At 36.6% G+C, this 16960-nt stretch overlaps 1 protein-coding gene across 2 annotated transcripts in view; it reads left to right on the top strand.

Moving 5' to 3' along the window:
• The window catches only part of LOC129735391 (protocadherin-9-like), a 469578-nt gene that overhangs the window by 214589 nt on the left and 238029 nt on the right, over window positions 1-16960 (top strand). For both annotated transcript variants that reach the window (XR_008730970.1, XM_055702565.1), the window contains exon 2: window positions 2335-2410. Coding sequence is in view for 1 of the 2 variants with exons in the window: in XM_055702565.1 (XP_055558540.1) it covers window positions 2335-2410 (76 nt within the window). In the remaining variant the exon portion in view is untranslated. The remainder of the gene's footprint in view (window positions 1-2334; window positions 2411-16960) is intronic.

The following is a 16960-nucleotide window of genomic DNA, read 5'->3' as shown; positions in this document are numbered from 1 at the left end:
TAATTACAGGGGTTTGATTATTTTGCAGAATCTTAAACTTTCATCTCCTGCCTTACTTTAAGGATTTATTTTCTCAGTCATTCATATTTTCTAATGGAGTCATATTTTAGTTTAAAAAAATGAAAGTAATCTCCTTTTCCTGTGCCTCTTACTGATCTTGCTAAGTGACATAAATTCCTACTTCGAAAAAACAGACTTCTAAATTTGGGTTACTGAAAATAAATGCAGAAAGAGAAGATTTTAAACTGTCTGGTTAGCTATATATATATATATATTCATATTGAAGGGAAAGATCCTGCTAGCAATTAAAAAAAAAACAAAACCAAAAACCAAACCAACAAAAAACCAGTTGTTCAGGGTGGCAATTCCAGAATGAAAAAGTTGTAAGAGAGAGTAACAAAGTGTGACATGAATGTTTGCTTAATAAGGGTATATAGAGTTAAGTCCTCTGCTGATGTAAACGAACACAACCCAAGGACTCAGAGGATCTATTTGGTTTTGCTACAGCTGGATTCTAATCCTAAAGCTAGAAAAGGAACTTAAAAGTAAAATGCTAATTACAAAATCACAGCCAAGAGCAAATAGTATTACATTTATTTCTATACTGAATTAACAGTAATCCAAAATTGACTTAATCAACTATCTATGTCCACCCAAGGGAGATGAATAAAAAGTAACCTGGTAGGGGATATTGATCATCATATAAAATGGTAGCAATTAACATTAACAAATAGTTTTTAATAAGCAAACGTACAGTTAGTACTGTTAACTTGAGGTTTTCCTCAATTAAAAAAAAAAAAAGTGTGAAAAAGGAGAGTCAGAGCTAAAAGAGAGTCAGGGCCTGATGCTTTCTCCATTAACTTCAGGAAAACTTGGATTTGGGATGGATACCAGACACCTGATTTTAACTAGTTAAAAATAAGTAACTAGTGCAAGATAACCTGTTGTGGTAGCTTCCTGATATTCCTTTATCTACTGACTCTGTAGGAATCTTGAATACTTAACTTTCAGATGGCTAATACTGGTAAGAAAGTAACCACTAAACAGTTATTAAGCTTAATGCAAACTTTGTGAATGTCTTCTTTATTCTAAACCAATCTAGCTAACCAGATCACTCAGGCTCCCTGCTGCTGAAACTCATTTTTGTGGGAAGATGTGCTTAATTTAAACACTCTCTTGAGATACTCTTGAACTAGTTGTTTCTAGTGCTTCAAAAATGCAGTATTTTGATCCATGAAGACCTGTAATACCCCTTTCATGAATCCCATAGTCACGGTTGCAAAACAATTTGCAGCAGTGCTCTGGAGCTCATGGGGAATCACTGTATCATTCTGTGGTAACAATCCACAAAGCTGAGTTATTTCTCCAGATGAGAGATTAAAAATCAATAATGGTTAATTAATCCAATTGTACACTGCAGATTATTTTTTTTTTCTTTTCATATAACTGTGGGTTAGGTTTTTTTTAAGAAGTTCAGGAAAATTTGTGTTTCTGGCTCTCATTCACTGTGTTGTTTTGAACAAATATGTGCTGTTTATTTTTATTTCTCTTACCAGAATTATAATGGCTTATTCCCTCATTGCATTCTGTGATTCTTTCTTGACCACTGTGATTTCACAGATATATTATCAATCTTAAATATCCTTATTAGTTAGATAATTGATATCAATTAAATATCCTAATAGATATGTATTTATATATCCTTCTATTCCTGGAAAATGACAACCATTTTTATTGGTTTGTTTAAGTTGGTGGAGGGGTTTTTTTTTCGGTATGAACTATATAATAGTACAGGTTTTAACCTCAGAAATATATACTTACTACATTTTCTGATGTCATTTGCTTTCCATAACATAGTTTGCAACAGCTTCTGCTTGTCAGAGAGAGTTTTTATAGTTTACACTGTCAAAATTATGAGGAATATACCTAACTGTCTACTGATCACTTTCTTATAAGAAACTTACTTCACAGATGAGCATGTGCTTTGAAATTTGGTTCTCCTGCCTGCCATCGTCCCTGGGTTGCTCTAAAAGCAAGCCACAAGAAAAAAAAAACAAAACAAACAAACCCAAGCAAACACAATAACGATTGCATCGTAAGCATTGCCAGGAATCTATTTGTATGTCAAAAGTTTAAAAAAAAAAAAAAATAATCAGGAGAACAGAAAAGAAGAGCACTAATCAGTGTGTCCTGTGCTCTTCTTTGTAGTCCCAGCGCCGTGTTACATTTCACCTCCCCGATGGCTCCCAGGAAAGCTGCAGTGACAGTGGTCTGGGAGACCACGAGCCGGTGGGTGGTGGAACCCTGATCTCACACCCTCTCCCTCTGGTTCAGCCGCAGGACGAATTCTACGACCAGGCTTCACCAGACAAGAGGACTGAAGCTGATGGCAACTCGGACCCCAACTCGGGTGAGTCACTGTCAGTGGTCTGCTTATCTGAGTGGCTTTGGTAACTTGGTTACTTTCCTTTTCATCCCTTTGAGCTTTGCAATGGTTGAGATGTTTTTAAGCATGTGCAGGAATATTTGGTCATGTTATCTTGTAATGTTTTGTAGGAAATAATGTAGTTTGCCTGAAGTACCTCATGTTTTAATTTGACTATAGAAAAAAACCAGCTCCACACTAATTGCACAGTAAGTGAGACCAGCTGGGGAGAAGGAACTCCTACAAAGTAGCATGCTTTTCTTGATGCTTGCAGTGCTGTTGCTATTTAACGTTGGATTTTGTTTTAGGAAAGTCATTCTGAACACATTTAAAGAGCAAGGGTATGGAAGTTGCACTATCTGTTAGAATAACACAGAAACCAGTAAATCAGTGAAACACTGAAAAATTTAAAGAATCCAAATTTACGTAACACCTACAATTCCCCTTTCTAACAGCAAGAAACAGTGTTTCTTTGTTAGGTCGGAATGGTGTGATGGTCTGTATTTTGGAACTGTCAGATACGTATTTTCATACAAATAATAAGTATGTGCAGTTGGTCTGAGTTGGGAATTTATGCCTTTCTTCTTCTTTCCTTCTCCATAATACATTTACATTATTGTTCTGTGATAGTCAGTACTAAAAAATGAAGTGAGATGTTAGCCAATACTCTTGGCTAGTACTTTGGCAGTGGAAACTGGGGACTTGAACGTACTGAAAACAGGCAGGGGGCAGTAACACTGCCCTTAAGCCTTTTGTTTTCTGTCCAGAATGTGGAGACAAAGGTTAAAAGTCTTATCTGTGCTTTTGGAAGGTAATTGAACTTGAGTTCTCTTGCATCTCATGAGTAAAAAAATAAAAATTAGTTTCTCCCTTTGGCATTTCTCCCTTTTGTGTAGATGATTAAATTGTCACTGGGCCTGTACAAACCAGGAGACAAGGTGGCCTTGTGATCTGATGAACAATATTAATGTCCATGTTCTCATTTGGGCAGAGCTAGATCTGATTTATGACATTTAAATTATGGCAGATGAGAATGAGAACTGTGGGATATTGACCTTAGAAACATTTTTCTTGTGATTTTTATGGGAAAACCGAGAGGGTGTGTTGGGTGAAACTCTATGAAGAAACAATTTGAAATGCTTTAATGTCTCAGAGTTATATTCTGGTTTCCTATTCCCTTTTCATCTTTTTTTTTTTTTTTCTTTTCCTGTATATGACACCTGCATTTTATTTTCTTACCAAAACAGAAATGTTGTTGAAACTATGATCTTAAACCCTAAATCTGTAGAAATACAAAGAACTATAAAAGAAAGTAACTATGAATGAATTGACTCTGGAGCTAGAATGTGTGTCTGCTTAAGTGAGCGAGGAGCTTAAGTGGAATTATCCTGTTAATTCTCTGACCACATATGAGACCTGTGAAAGATTTAACAAGATCAGAGAGGAGTTTTAAGGCAGCATTGTGTGTTGGCACTGTCACATTGGCTTCACTGACTCTGAATTCCACATCTCTTCAAAATGTGACATAAAAGTCCCCCAGGAGACTTAGGGAAAATGAGTTTGGTAAACTTTATACCAAGTTATTAAAAATATGTTTTTAGAGATTTTGTTAAGCACATTGTAAAAACATAGTATATTTATTACGATTGATCATCCCTAATCCAGAGAATAATAGAAGTCAGAGAGAATAACAGTTCTTGGAAGCTATAGGTAAAGTTTTACTATGTCTGTGGTTACACCTGGTTTAGGTTTGGGGATGCTAGATTCATGGCAAATTTATGAAAATCGATGATGATTAGTGAAGTACTGAAGTATAGGTGTTTCATCTTTTATCAGACTGAATTAGGACAGACATTGAAGTACTGCATTCCGTACCTCACTGAATGTTACAAACTACGAAGGGAATGATATAGTCATTACTGTGACAGAAGTCATCCTAGGAAAACCCAAGCCAGTAAGGGACTGATGCTGCCCATTCCATGGATTAGAATTTTATGTCTGTTTCAGTGTTGAGCTATTGCCTAGGCATGGTGTCAAAAGTTATTTTGCTATTGGAAGCACAAGTTTTTGGACGTGATGTGAAAAGGATTTTAAAGCAATTTATGGTTATTGAAGATCCTGCAGCAATTTTCGGAAGAGAAAAATGTTAGCTGGTGATTGGACAAAATTACTTTGTTGGTATTTACATATGTTCATGGTTAAAATAACTGATGTAGTATAATTTCAACATTGTGTTTTTTGACACTTCTAAACTGAATTTCTAGTATATTGCAGCAACATGTTAAATAGCTGTATCTAAGAGTGGTGGTAGTTTTATTTCAGTGGCTGTTTAAGGGATTGCTGTTCATGAAAAAACTTGGTGGATGCTGAGGTAAAAGATGAAGCTATAAAGTAAGGAAGAAGTCTTAGTGGAGAGTAGTAATATTAGCATGTACCTGTACTGCTGCCAGTTTTGGATGATAAGTTTCAGAACAGTATTTTGTTTTTATTTTAAATGCTCCAGCTGAAGAGGAGAAGTGCTTATGGGAATATTTCCTAATGATCTCCAGAAATAAAACCCACACAATAAATACAGATTGGTCCCACTGTATTTTTATTGAAGTTCATTCTAAGTAAAAGTTTGCTTCAGCTCATGGGAATATGACGTTAAGCTTGGTAGTAAAGTCCTTGCCTCATAGTGAGAGCAATTTTGGTTAATAGCTTTAATGCTCAGCGAGTTGTGTGGTTTATTACTGTACACTGTGAAGTTATGTGAATAAAAATAAATTTATCAATATTAGTATGTTGCTATTTTAATTGTATTTGAAGAGTGACTAAGTCCCAGGTCTTCAAAACCTGAAATAGGGGAGGGTGGGGGGAAAAAAAAGTGCTAAAACTCTTGATAACTTATTACACAAAGGTATTGCCGTATTTTCTTGCAATCATTAGCTACTACAGAGACAGAAGAGCTACAATTACATAATTTAATGAAAGAAACATACACAGGGAGAATACATTCATCTAGCGAATCTTGAAACAGCAATCTCTCTCACTGGGGGAAACTGAAGAGAGGTACCAAACACTGGTGTTGTCAGCCACACATTGTCACTGTGGTTATGAGAGAAAGACAACAAGACAGAAATATGAAGTAAAAAATAAAATTTATAAGAACTTTTATAATGATGTGCATAGTCCATATTTGGTTTGTATCGCTCAAGCCTGTCTTTGTAGTCTTTTAACTTGAGCATTTCATTCAGTTCACTAAGATACTTTTTCCATTTCACCATTGTTGATTGATCAGTATTAACTGATTGTCAGAGGACCACGATGTCAACCAGTTGTTAACTTTGTTAACCAGTTAGCCAGTTGTAACTTGGTTATATTTCACCTTTGTCTTATTTGCACCCTGATATGCTTTATAGGAATTCTTCAATCAGTGAGCAACAATTCACTGTGTTTAAAAACAACATAACATTACAGAGTGACACCAGCACTGTGGTTTTGTTATGCATTATTAAATGATGATAACAACAACTAATTAAAGTTTACTACAGGAAGTCTCATTATTCAAGAGCCATGGTTGTGATGATCTAATTTTGCACACAATATTGATTTGTAAGGCCAGTCTTGTGTACGTTACAGCATTTTATTGGATTTAAATGCAGTGATTGACAACCTTTAGCTTTGCCTTGCTGACCACAACTTTTCCAAAAGCATGGGTCAAGAGGAAGGGTTAGCAGCTGGACATTACATGGTTACATTGTTTGTTCACCATGATGACAAACAAAAGAGAAAGATTGTAAATATTATCCTGTTGAGAGTCTGTAAAAAAACCAAAACCAAACAACCAACAAACCAAAACAAGGCAGGTGCCAAAAAGGAGGTTCTATAATTTCTTGGAAACTGATGGTTTTGAATAATCTGAACTGTGCTTTGCTGTTTGGAACACTGACTTCACATATTCTTCAAATGAAAATTAGCTTTTGCATTTGGAGGGTGTATATTACACTTCCTATAAAAATTAAAGGAAGATATTCCAAAGATCAGTCAGCTGATTAAAGTTCTTTACCTTTTAGTATGTCATATAAGAATTTAAAAAACATAAAGTTTCTTTAGGATCTAGAAAAAAACCAAACCACTGTAGAATTGTATTTGCTGGTATGACTTTATAGACTCTCCAATTACCAAAAATCCTGCTTTTTAATGGTTTTAAATGTGCATATCAGGAAGTGCACTTTTAAAAGAAACATAATCTTTATCATCAGTTACATTGAAAGTGTGCAGCTGTCGAATGCATTTTAATGTGAATTATTTCTTCACTGAAAAGAAAACTGTTATTGTTTGCCAGCAGCCAGGTTCAGTTTGTTATTTTTCATTACTGTAAGTGTGTTTTTCCTTGGCGTAAAAAAACCCCAACAAACCAACAAAACAAAACTAACCCCACCTTATTAGTGAAGAATTCTTTTTTCACTGTGGTTTAGTAAAGGTTGTCAAGGACTTTAATTTAGATTAGAATTGTTAATATTTCTAAGGGTTTCATGCGGCCGAGCTGTGCAACAGAACTGTATGAAGGAAAAACATGCCTCCTAGTGTAAAAAAGGGGGAAAATGCACTCTCATGAAAATGCTTGATAAATCACATTTTGATAGCTGCAAGCTGTGGTTGTGATTCATTTTTCTTCAAAGAGATAAAGAGGAATAGCATATATTTAGTGGAGTGTTAGAACTGCTTAAGGGAGAAAGCCTACTATAAACTATGGATGAATCTGTGCAATAATTCCAACAGTTTAAAACCAGACAGAAATATAATATTTATGTCTTCTGATACATGTTTATGAAGCTAAAGTAAATGCTTGCCTAATTTCTACACCTGATTAATAAGTAGTATCAATATATGATACATAACACAAAGTAATAGCTTTATAACAGGGAGCTGTGGAAAAAGTTGTAAGAAAAACACTGTTTTGAAGGTCATCTTTTTTACTTAGTTAAAAAGGACGACATTCAAATTAAGTAGAATATTATGTCTTAAGTTATTAATTACAAATTCCAAAGCAATTCCATATTTTTGGAAGTGCTGTTATAATGCTGTCAATCAATAATAATGTTTGTGGATAGCTTTTTTATTTCCAGTACATTAAAAGTTTTATGGGTGAATGTGGCTGATAAATACATGAGTTCCCACATTTTAATAAACCTAATACTATGGTGGTTTAGTCAAGTGATGTCAAGGGTATTAAATCTTACTGTAATTCCAGTAATAAGCAGGAATATCTCCGTGGCAGTGGTTTAATTATGATTAAAATTCAGAGTAATGGCACGACTGTCTTGTATTGCACTTGGTCGTATGATAGAGTCCCATGTGGAGAAGCTAAGCCTTTCATGCAAAGAGCTTTGGTTTTACAGTGTCACTATCATTACACCCAGTGGGTGATGATGGTTTAACCTTGCAGGCATACCCTCTACTTAATTCTGCTTTTCATTTTGCTGCCTCAAAAGTTTCTTGTCTTACTTGGCAATATTACAGTCCATGGCTGAACATCCTGTGGTGTAAGAAGAAATGTTGCTCTGTTAATGCTTAGCTCTAGATAAATCACTGTCCATAGTTATTCCTGTGTTTTCATAATATGAGGCTCTATGTGAACTAAAATAGGAACATTTGCCTTTGAGTCATTTCCTCCATTTCATTAAACACAAGTTCATACCTCACACAGAATCTAACACTGTCACATTTAGCTACCGGCAAGTAGGAGTAAGAAAAACTGGAGTCAAGTTGGTGAATTAACCTACCAAAAAGCTATAAAATAGTCTGAAGTCTGAATTTAGTCTTAGCCCATGCACTTATTTCTTTAAAAAGATAAATAAAATCTGAGAGGCATAAGAGGTATTGCTATCTCTTTGTGTCTTTTTGCTGCCTCATTACAGTGAGGATTTCAAAATTGTCTTGGTTTAGAAAAGCCACTGTTACATCTGTTCCTCTTTACTCTCTTTCCCCCCATGCACCAAAGCTAATTGGAGTGTAAATCAGGATGGCATAGACATTGAATGGGTAGTGAGAGGGGAACTTCTTCTATTGCTTCTCTAAGGTGAACACCTAATGTGTCTGAACTTTCTAGCTGCTGCTGCCATCCAAGATGAGAAATTGCAGGTCCCTAGCAGTGAGTTGAAAAGGCTGGATGGGTCATGGGGACTATTCAGACTTGTAAGAAAAATTTAGAAGGTTTAGAGGATTAAAGGAGGGGGAAGGTTGCACATCAGGCAGAACCTGGTGCTTGTGACTGCCATTGCTGATGATACCTAGGAGTGTTTAAAACCACAGGTGCTTTTGTCAGTGGTGCAAGCTAAAACAAAAGACTTATTTAAGGGATTGATAAAGAGTTATTTTCTCCTATCAGTAAGAGTTATCTTCTCAGAAGACTTTTCTTCTTATCACAGTAAGCCCAAATCTACTGCAGAGTTTCATAGGTTTTTTTAAGTTTTAAAGCATTATCATTATCTAGTCAAACCTCTGCCATAGCACAGTGCATAGAATTTTACACAGGTTTTCTTAAATCAAGCTTCCCCAGTGATTTATTTCACTTGGTGTTTGCATTGGGTTTACATGGCAAGGCTGGAGGGGAAGGGGTAGCAGGGGTGCTTCTGTGGGAAGAGACCAGAGGCTGGCCTTGCGTTAGACAGAGGCAGTTCCTGCTGCCTCCAAAACAGACCCACTGCTGCCCAGAGCTGCACAGCATCTGGGAGAGAGGAGTAAGAAAAATGTGAGAGAAACAACCCTGCAGACACCGAGGTCATTGAAGAAGAAGGTGTGGACAAGGTGTTCCAGGCACCAGAGGAGATTCCTCTGCAGCCTGTGGAGAGGACCATGGTGTCCCCTGCAGCCCATGAAGAACCCCACGCTGGAGCAGATAGGTGTGCCCTGGGGGAAGCTGGCAGCCTGTGAAGAGCCCGCACAGGAGCAGGTTTGCTCCCAGGACTTGTGACCCCATGGGGGACCCACAGTGGGGCAGGCTCTTCCTGAAGGCCTGCACCCTGTGGAAGGGACCAATGCTGGAACAGCCAGTAAAGGACTGTATTCTTTGGAAGGGTCCCACGCTGTAGCGGGGGAACAGTGTGATGAGGAAGCAGCAGCAGAGACAAAATGTTACCAGCTGTCTGGAGCTCCCATTCTCCGTCTACCTGCACCACTCGGCAAGATGGGGTCGGGTAGGGGAACGGGGGTCAGAAGAGTAGGGGGTGAAGGAGTGAAATTGGGGCTGGGAAGAGTAGGGGGTGAAGGAGTGAAATTGGGGCTGCGAAGGACGAGGTGGTGGGAGGTTGTTTTTAGGTTTGTTTTTCATGTTCCTCACAATCCTACTCTATTTTTAATTTGCAATAAATTACATTAATCTTCCCCAGGTTGAATCAGTTCTGCCAGTGGTAGTAACTGGCGAGTGATCTCCCTGTCCTTATCTCAGCCCACGAGCTTTTTTATCTTCTCCAGTCTTGCTGAGGAGGGGAAGTGATAGAGCGGCTTGGTGGGTGCCTCGCAGTAGCCAGGGTTAACCCACCAGGGTGTTAAAGTGGCTGTTGTATTCCCAGGCCTGTGCCGAGCTCCTGGCTGTGAGACTGTACCAGCCTTTGTCAACAGGAAGTCTTTGATTTCCACGAGTGCACAGGTGTTTGCGGCCCAAGGGGCTGTTGACTACTACAACCTCTTGCGTAACACAGGTCAGAAATTTTACCTGTATCTTATAACAAAGCGTGTATCTTCTGCTGGTATCTACAACATATGTTTCAGAATGATTCCTTGATTTAATAATCTTCAGTGGGAGAGGAAACACTATTCTGATGATTACTGACTTTGAGTCAACTTTTCATCTTTCATTTGATAAACTGATAAACTGGATGTTTGGTGTCCGTAGTTTAGATACAGTGCTCAGATCACCTCAGATCTGTAATAAATTCATTAGTTCTTTGTAGTATTTTGAATGTTGCAGTATCTTACAGATAAATGACATAGTAGTGTCAAGTTAAATATTCACGACAAGAAAAACATAAATCCTTTAAATCACAGTTTTTTAAAAAATCAGTTTATCTCTTTGTCATTCATTGTTTTGACCAGAGTGGGTACTTTCCATGCCTCATAAGCATGATATTTAACAGTACTTTTTACCAGCAGAACAACAGGTTTTTCTGTTCTTTAGAGACTTTCTATGGGAAATAAAAGTAAAAAGCACAATGGAATACATATATCTTTAATCACATTAGAAGGGCTTTATTAGCATTCTAGGTGCTCTGTCAGGTAACTGTATTCCAGACAATGCGCCTTTTAAAGCTGTGATAATGTGATTATGGCAGCAATGTTTATTTGTTTGAGATTTTTGAGGTTGCTTTTTCTGAAATGTAAAGTTATTATTGCCAATTATGTCTTTTTGTTATACTAAGATTCATTTTCTGATGTTTCACATTCTGTTTCTAATGGAGACTTAGCAGTGCAACCTTTATTCACAATGACAAACATTTAGTTTAAAAGAAAGATTATAGTTGTGAGAATATAACTAGTTTAGCATGAAGTTGTTAATTTCAGCATTCAAGTGGTTACAAATTGTAAGTAGAACGGATGATGGCTCCAAAGAGAGGAGTAATTCCATGCAGGAGGAATAATCCCATTGCACCAGCACAGGCTTAGGCCTGACTAGAAAGCAGCTTTGCCATAAAAGAACTGGGAGTCCTAGTGGACAACAAACTGGCCATAAGCGACCAATACAGCCTTGAAGAAAAGAAAACAACCTCCTATACTGCATTAGAAAGGTGTTGCCAGCAGGTTGATGGAGATCCTTCCCCTCTGCTTAGCACTGGTGAGACACATTTGAAGTGTTGAGTCCAGTACTGGGCTCCCCAGTGCAGAAGGGAAACGGAAATACAGTGAGCCCAGCAAAGTGCCACAAAGGTGATTAAGGTATTTGAGCATCTATCACATGAGGAGATGCTGAGAGAACTGGGACTGGTCATCCTGGAGAAGAGAAGGCTTAGGGAGGATATTATTAACGTGTGCAAATACTTGATGGTGTGAGGGGAGGGAGAGCAGAGCAGAGCCAGACTCTTAGTAATATCCCAAATAAAAGAAGAAGGAGCAATGGGCACAAACTCAAATACAAAGAAATTCTCTTTAAATGTAAGGGGGATAAAACCACTCACGCTTTCATACTGTCAGAGTGGTAGAACTCTGCACCAGGTTTGCCAGAGAGGCTGCGGAGTCTCCATGCTTGAATGTTTTGAAAATTGAACTCGACATGGCTCTAGTTGACCCTGATTTGAGCAGGGAGGTTGGACTAAACAGTCTCCAGAGGTCCTTCTATCCTCAATCGTTCTGTCATCCAGCAATCCTATGAAGTAATAAAATTTGTCTTGTGTAGACTGCGCAATGCAGATATGAAAAAAGAAGGAAAGAAAAATCTGTATTTGCTAAGGTAAATTAATTATAAACTTGTAAATTTATGGTAGCATATCTTGTGTACTACTGTGCACAGTACAGTAACCCAATAAACAGAAATATGTACACTCAGGCTGCTGGTTTCTAATCTATTTGCCTAAACAGGACAATGTAGTGCCATTTGTGATGCCATAGGGTATGCGATACTGCCACATCCAGCATATGTGGCACAGGAACTATTTTCTATAGGAAACCAGACAGGGTAATGAAAAGCTCAAATTACACCAAACCCAACTATAATGCAACTATATTGAGACTCAATATCCACACTAGTTTGCCTAAACACTGTTTATATAGAAATGTATAGACCATGGTAGGCTTCGTAAGAACACAGTAAAGGAGTAAGACCAATGGTCTGTCTAGCTCCATACTTTGTGCGGGCAGTTGAAGAAGCTATATATGGAAAGTGCTTTAGCCCCTGAGGTAGATAACTGAGACTGGTGAAGTAAATTTCATAGAGAAGTGCCTATATCCCATCACAGGTTATGAATGAAGGCTGTAGTAGGTTTACAAGAGTTCCAGGTGTTAGCTGAAGACATTAATAATAGAACTCAACTCCATATTATGGACTCCTGAATTTGGATGCTTGCATGTAAATATCTAAAACTTTAACCTAAGTGTCTAATCTCACTTTTTAATTTCTTGAGCACTACAGCTTTCATTTAATCTTAAAACAGGTGTCTAAACAGATTGGCTGAATTTCACTCTAGTTCCATTTACCATATTTCTATTGAGTGTAATAGGAGATTAAAAACCAAACTTACATATAGACAGTCGGGATGGAGTTTAGCTCCAGAATGTGGAAGTATAGGGTTCAACTCATTTGTTATACATAGGCATCTGGTGCTGCTTGAAATACCTTGAAGCTACCTACCCGCTGTTAACTGCAGTCCCTTCTTTCACATTTCACATCCACATGCAAAAGTCTGAGGTACCCCAGGATGTTTCTAAATTGGCATTGCATGCTCATGGTTAAGGATGAGAAGTGAGGTTTAGGTTGAGATTCATTCAAAAAGAAGTTAGCACATTTAGGTGACTATCGCTATGAATGCAGATGTTATATATGTAACCTCTCTATGTATCTGTAACTCATTCAGATGTGAGTTAGGTAGTCTGAGCTCCAATTGTAGTCAGTGGAGACCTAGGCAGTATCCTAATCGAGTCTAGACACCCACTCAGCTACCTAACATACGTGTCTACGGTGAGAGGCATAGTTTTCCAGACTATATTGACTAAATTGCCATTGTGTGTAAGGGGAAGCTTAGACACCTAAATTTAGTTGATTCCAACAAATGCAACCTTTTGTGTGAGATGAATCCCAGCTGTTCTTGTTGTTAAGGGAATACTCTTTATCTTGTGGGAGATTTAACAGTCTTTCATACCTACCTGCACATAACATTTTTCAAAGTAAAAGTAATGGTTTTTAAAATCCCTGCCTCATTTTTACAATATTATTTGAATACAAATACCAATCTGCATATCTTCCTATTTTTTGCTATATCTGAAGTTAAAAAACCCTATCTTTTAAAGCATAAAGAAAGATTTCTGATAATTTTTTTTTTTGTTCTCTAGTTAGTTTTCCTTCTTACAACCAACCACCAAATATTGGCTGGTAAGTAATATAAGTCTTATGCTGTTTCGAAAAATAGCATGTGTTGAAGTGAAGATTTTGCATTTTGTCTGTCTCTTTAAGAATGTCCATATGGAACATTCATGGAATCCAGTCACAGAATATTGAGTTCCTTCCTTAAAGGAAGTATCTTGGCAAGCTTTTGCTTTCCAAGAAGGAAATCTAGTCCTCTGATAGAAAAAGTGTGTAATGTTAAGGAATACCCTTATATATCAGCGTCTTCAGACTTGACCTAGTCTTGTCCAGGGACTAGGTGTTCATTTTGTTTATTATATTTACTTTATGGCTTTGTCTTTTTGTTTTTCTCAGACTTTATTTTTGCTTCTTTGTTGTAAATCTAAAGAGAAATCCATGCATATGTCGGGTGGTTCTGTGAGTAAGGTCTGAAAGTTATCTAAGTAGCAGATATTATCTTTTGTTTCAAGTATTTGCCTTTCCAAAGAATGCTTTATGTTTCTGCGCATAAACTAAACTCTGTCTTAAACAAGAGAAGGGGCAGGAGAGATTAATTAAGTACATTAAAACAAATAAGGAATTGTATTTACAGTCTAAAACATACATAAGTAAAGCTTCTAGAAATAGGAATAACAGTTGACTCTTTCCTTATTCTAAAGCTTTATCCCTTTCCATACAGATTCAGGTAAATGCATGTTAAAAGAAGATAAGTAGGGAGAATGAAAATAATAATAGAATACTTACTTTGTTCACTGTGCACAGCATGTTACGTTTGTTTATTCTTTGGTTGCAAGGTGAAGGTATGCCTTCCAGACAGAAGCCATCCAAATGTCGTAATATCATAAGCAGCAAAACTTAGGACATATTTACCTTTGGCAAGGAAAGCAAAGTATGTACAAAATCTTTACCAAAGCCTTGAAATGTGGTTTTTTTCCCATTTGCAATCAATGAAATAAAGCATGAATAATACTTAGACTTTTCAGGAAGGTTAGAAAATTTTGCAGCTTTAGCAAAAAGATTTTCAATGCAAAACCCATGCTACATCGCCACAAATTTTTTTTTAAAAGAAGTTGATCTTAATTTAGTAACATCTGATCATCTTTGAAAGTAGAAAAAAAAATTCTTGCATATACCTATCATTTTTATACATTAATCCGTGTTGTTATAGCTACATTAAAAAGTTATATACACCGCAGGAAGAACAGGTCTGAGTGAGAAGCAGATGGTGCTAGGGGCACAACATTTACTATGTACACTTCTGTGGCTTTTACTCTGGACTTGAGTGGGCCCATGACTGAATGTCCCATTAGACTGATTTTATTTTGTCCAAAAGGAATCCCATCCTTGTGCTCCAAAAGGGTTTCACAATAGAAAGTCAAGTGTGTCAAGTGGAGATGACTAGGAAATTAATCTCAGAAGTGCACCCCAGAAAGTTGATACAGAGTATTGTTTAGTAACATGTATTTCTTTCCTCATGGACCAACTCGCCTATCTTTAAAAAAAAATAATTTACATTACTGAACTACCATCCAAATACTGCATGCTTAAATATTCCCAGCACATTTATTATGATTTTAAGGTTCTTCACCCTGAAAAACCCACAAAAATTCATTTTCAAGGTAAAACTTGTGATTAAATTCTGTGCCTGCTGTATTAGGAGAAGGATTCTTTTAGCTCTCTTGGTAATGCCCAGTTACTCTTTTACATCAAATCTGTGCTGTCTTCAAAATCTAAAGAAAGTGTTTAAGTTCATTGAGAAAGATTAAATAACTTCTTTCTTTTACTTTATCCTTACTAAACAGTACAGCGGCATTTATAGAAAAATGTCATGGAGATAGCTATTGAAGACATACTTTCATATCAAGTAAAAGCATCAGTTATAAATGACTCATCTATCTAAAATAACTCAAAAATGAAAACCTTCTCAACTTTTTAATAATTGCATATTTTTTAATCCAATAAACTCATAATGTGCATATTTATCACTTTACATGTCCTTCATTTTTGCTTGTGTAAAATATATGTGTGACTGACATTATGGTATGATGGAATCATTGACCAGTTTTGTTGTTAGCTTTTACGGAATATTAACAAATTATTTTCTGATGAAGAGCAGTAGTCAATTACTGAATTTAAGGGAAAGCAATTTTTTATTCAAAAGATGTAAATTACTGCAATTTAAGATGTACTTAAAATACGCAAGCACATATTTTAGTAGTACCAAAGACTTATGCTGTAACAGAGCAAAGGCATACAAAATAGTTTTTATTTTCAGTAGAGACACCAATACAATTTGGGTGTTTAGGGGTTTTCTTTTTTGTTGTTTTGGTTAATTGGTTTTGGGTGTTGGGTTTTTTCGTATATTGTTTTTGCAAAAATATAACAAAAGAGGCTGGTTTTAATTTGTAGTGTAATTGCAAGGCTCTTGAAACCCTGCCACTTACTGGTTGTTGTGAGTGTGAATGTGATCTGGCAAGCACAACATAGTCATTAACTAATGGATTGTAGCTACAGTCTTTCAGTAAAAATGTGTAGGTGGTTAGTAGTACTGTAGTGTTATCAGCAATTTGAAAGTCATTTGTAGGTTAGCTTGTGAAATTAAAAGTGTAATCAAAAATTTCCCTGCACTGTTGCCTTTTTCAGCTGATTTAACTGCAGATTCCTTGGATCATTCAGAAGATGAACCAAATGACTCAAAAATAATCATCCATGCTGCAGTGGATTAGTTGTCTGAATGATAGTTTCACAGTTTATATGTTTTTTTTTTTCATATGAAATGAAGGGGATAGAATGAGGTCATTACTTTTTGCTGTTACTTTAGGTCTAAGATGGTTGGTTTTTTTCTTTTTTGATAGTATACATATATGTTCTTTACTATTGTTTCATTATGAATGGAAATCATGTATTTTCTGTTCTAAATAGACAGTTAATATTACAAGTCTCTTTGCATGAGCAGCTACACTGTTTGGAGATATATTAATTATACTTTTTGCAGAAGAATGAAAATACCTAACATAGATGAATTTAGGTCAGTGTGCCAGCTGTAAAAGACACATATATGCATATCTATGCTTACTGACATACATAGATATACCATGTTCACCTAGGGTGCAGAGATGTTCAGATAATCTGCATGTTTATTAATGATACTGACCTTTGGCTACCCAACTTCCCTTCAGCATTTAAAGAGATAGCATGACTGATCTTGAAGGTGGACATAGTTAACAATAACATGATGCATCAGTGTTTATGTTCTGTTGATATTTTGTGCAGTCTTATCAGACTCTTATGGTCATCAAGAAATTCTAGCTAGGAGCCTATGCTCACAAGCCCTGTTTCTGAATATACGGACTGCTGTGTTAGGCGTAGGATGCCTGTCAGGTTAATCTCTGAGAAACCTAACAAAAATAGACTCTTTAACCCTAAATACACATTATGCATACTTAAGTCTTTAGCCTATAATATGAGTCATGCCTCCCAATTGATCCAGAATAATTTGA

The sequence above is a fragment of the Falco cherrug genome, chromosome 2 (genome assembly GCF_023634085.1).
Source record: "Falco cherrug isolate bFalChe1 chromosome 2, bFalChe1.pri, whole genome shotgun sequence".
Lineage (NCBI taxonomy): Eukaryota > Metazoa > Chordata > Aves > Falconiformes > Falconidae > Falco > Falco cherrug.
The sequence above is the reverse complement of the archived record's forward strand: the minus strand, read 5'-3'. Positions and strand labels throughout refer to the sequence as shown.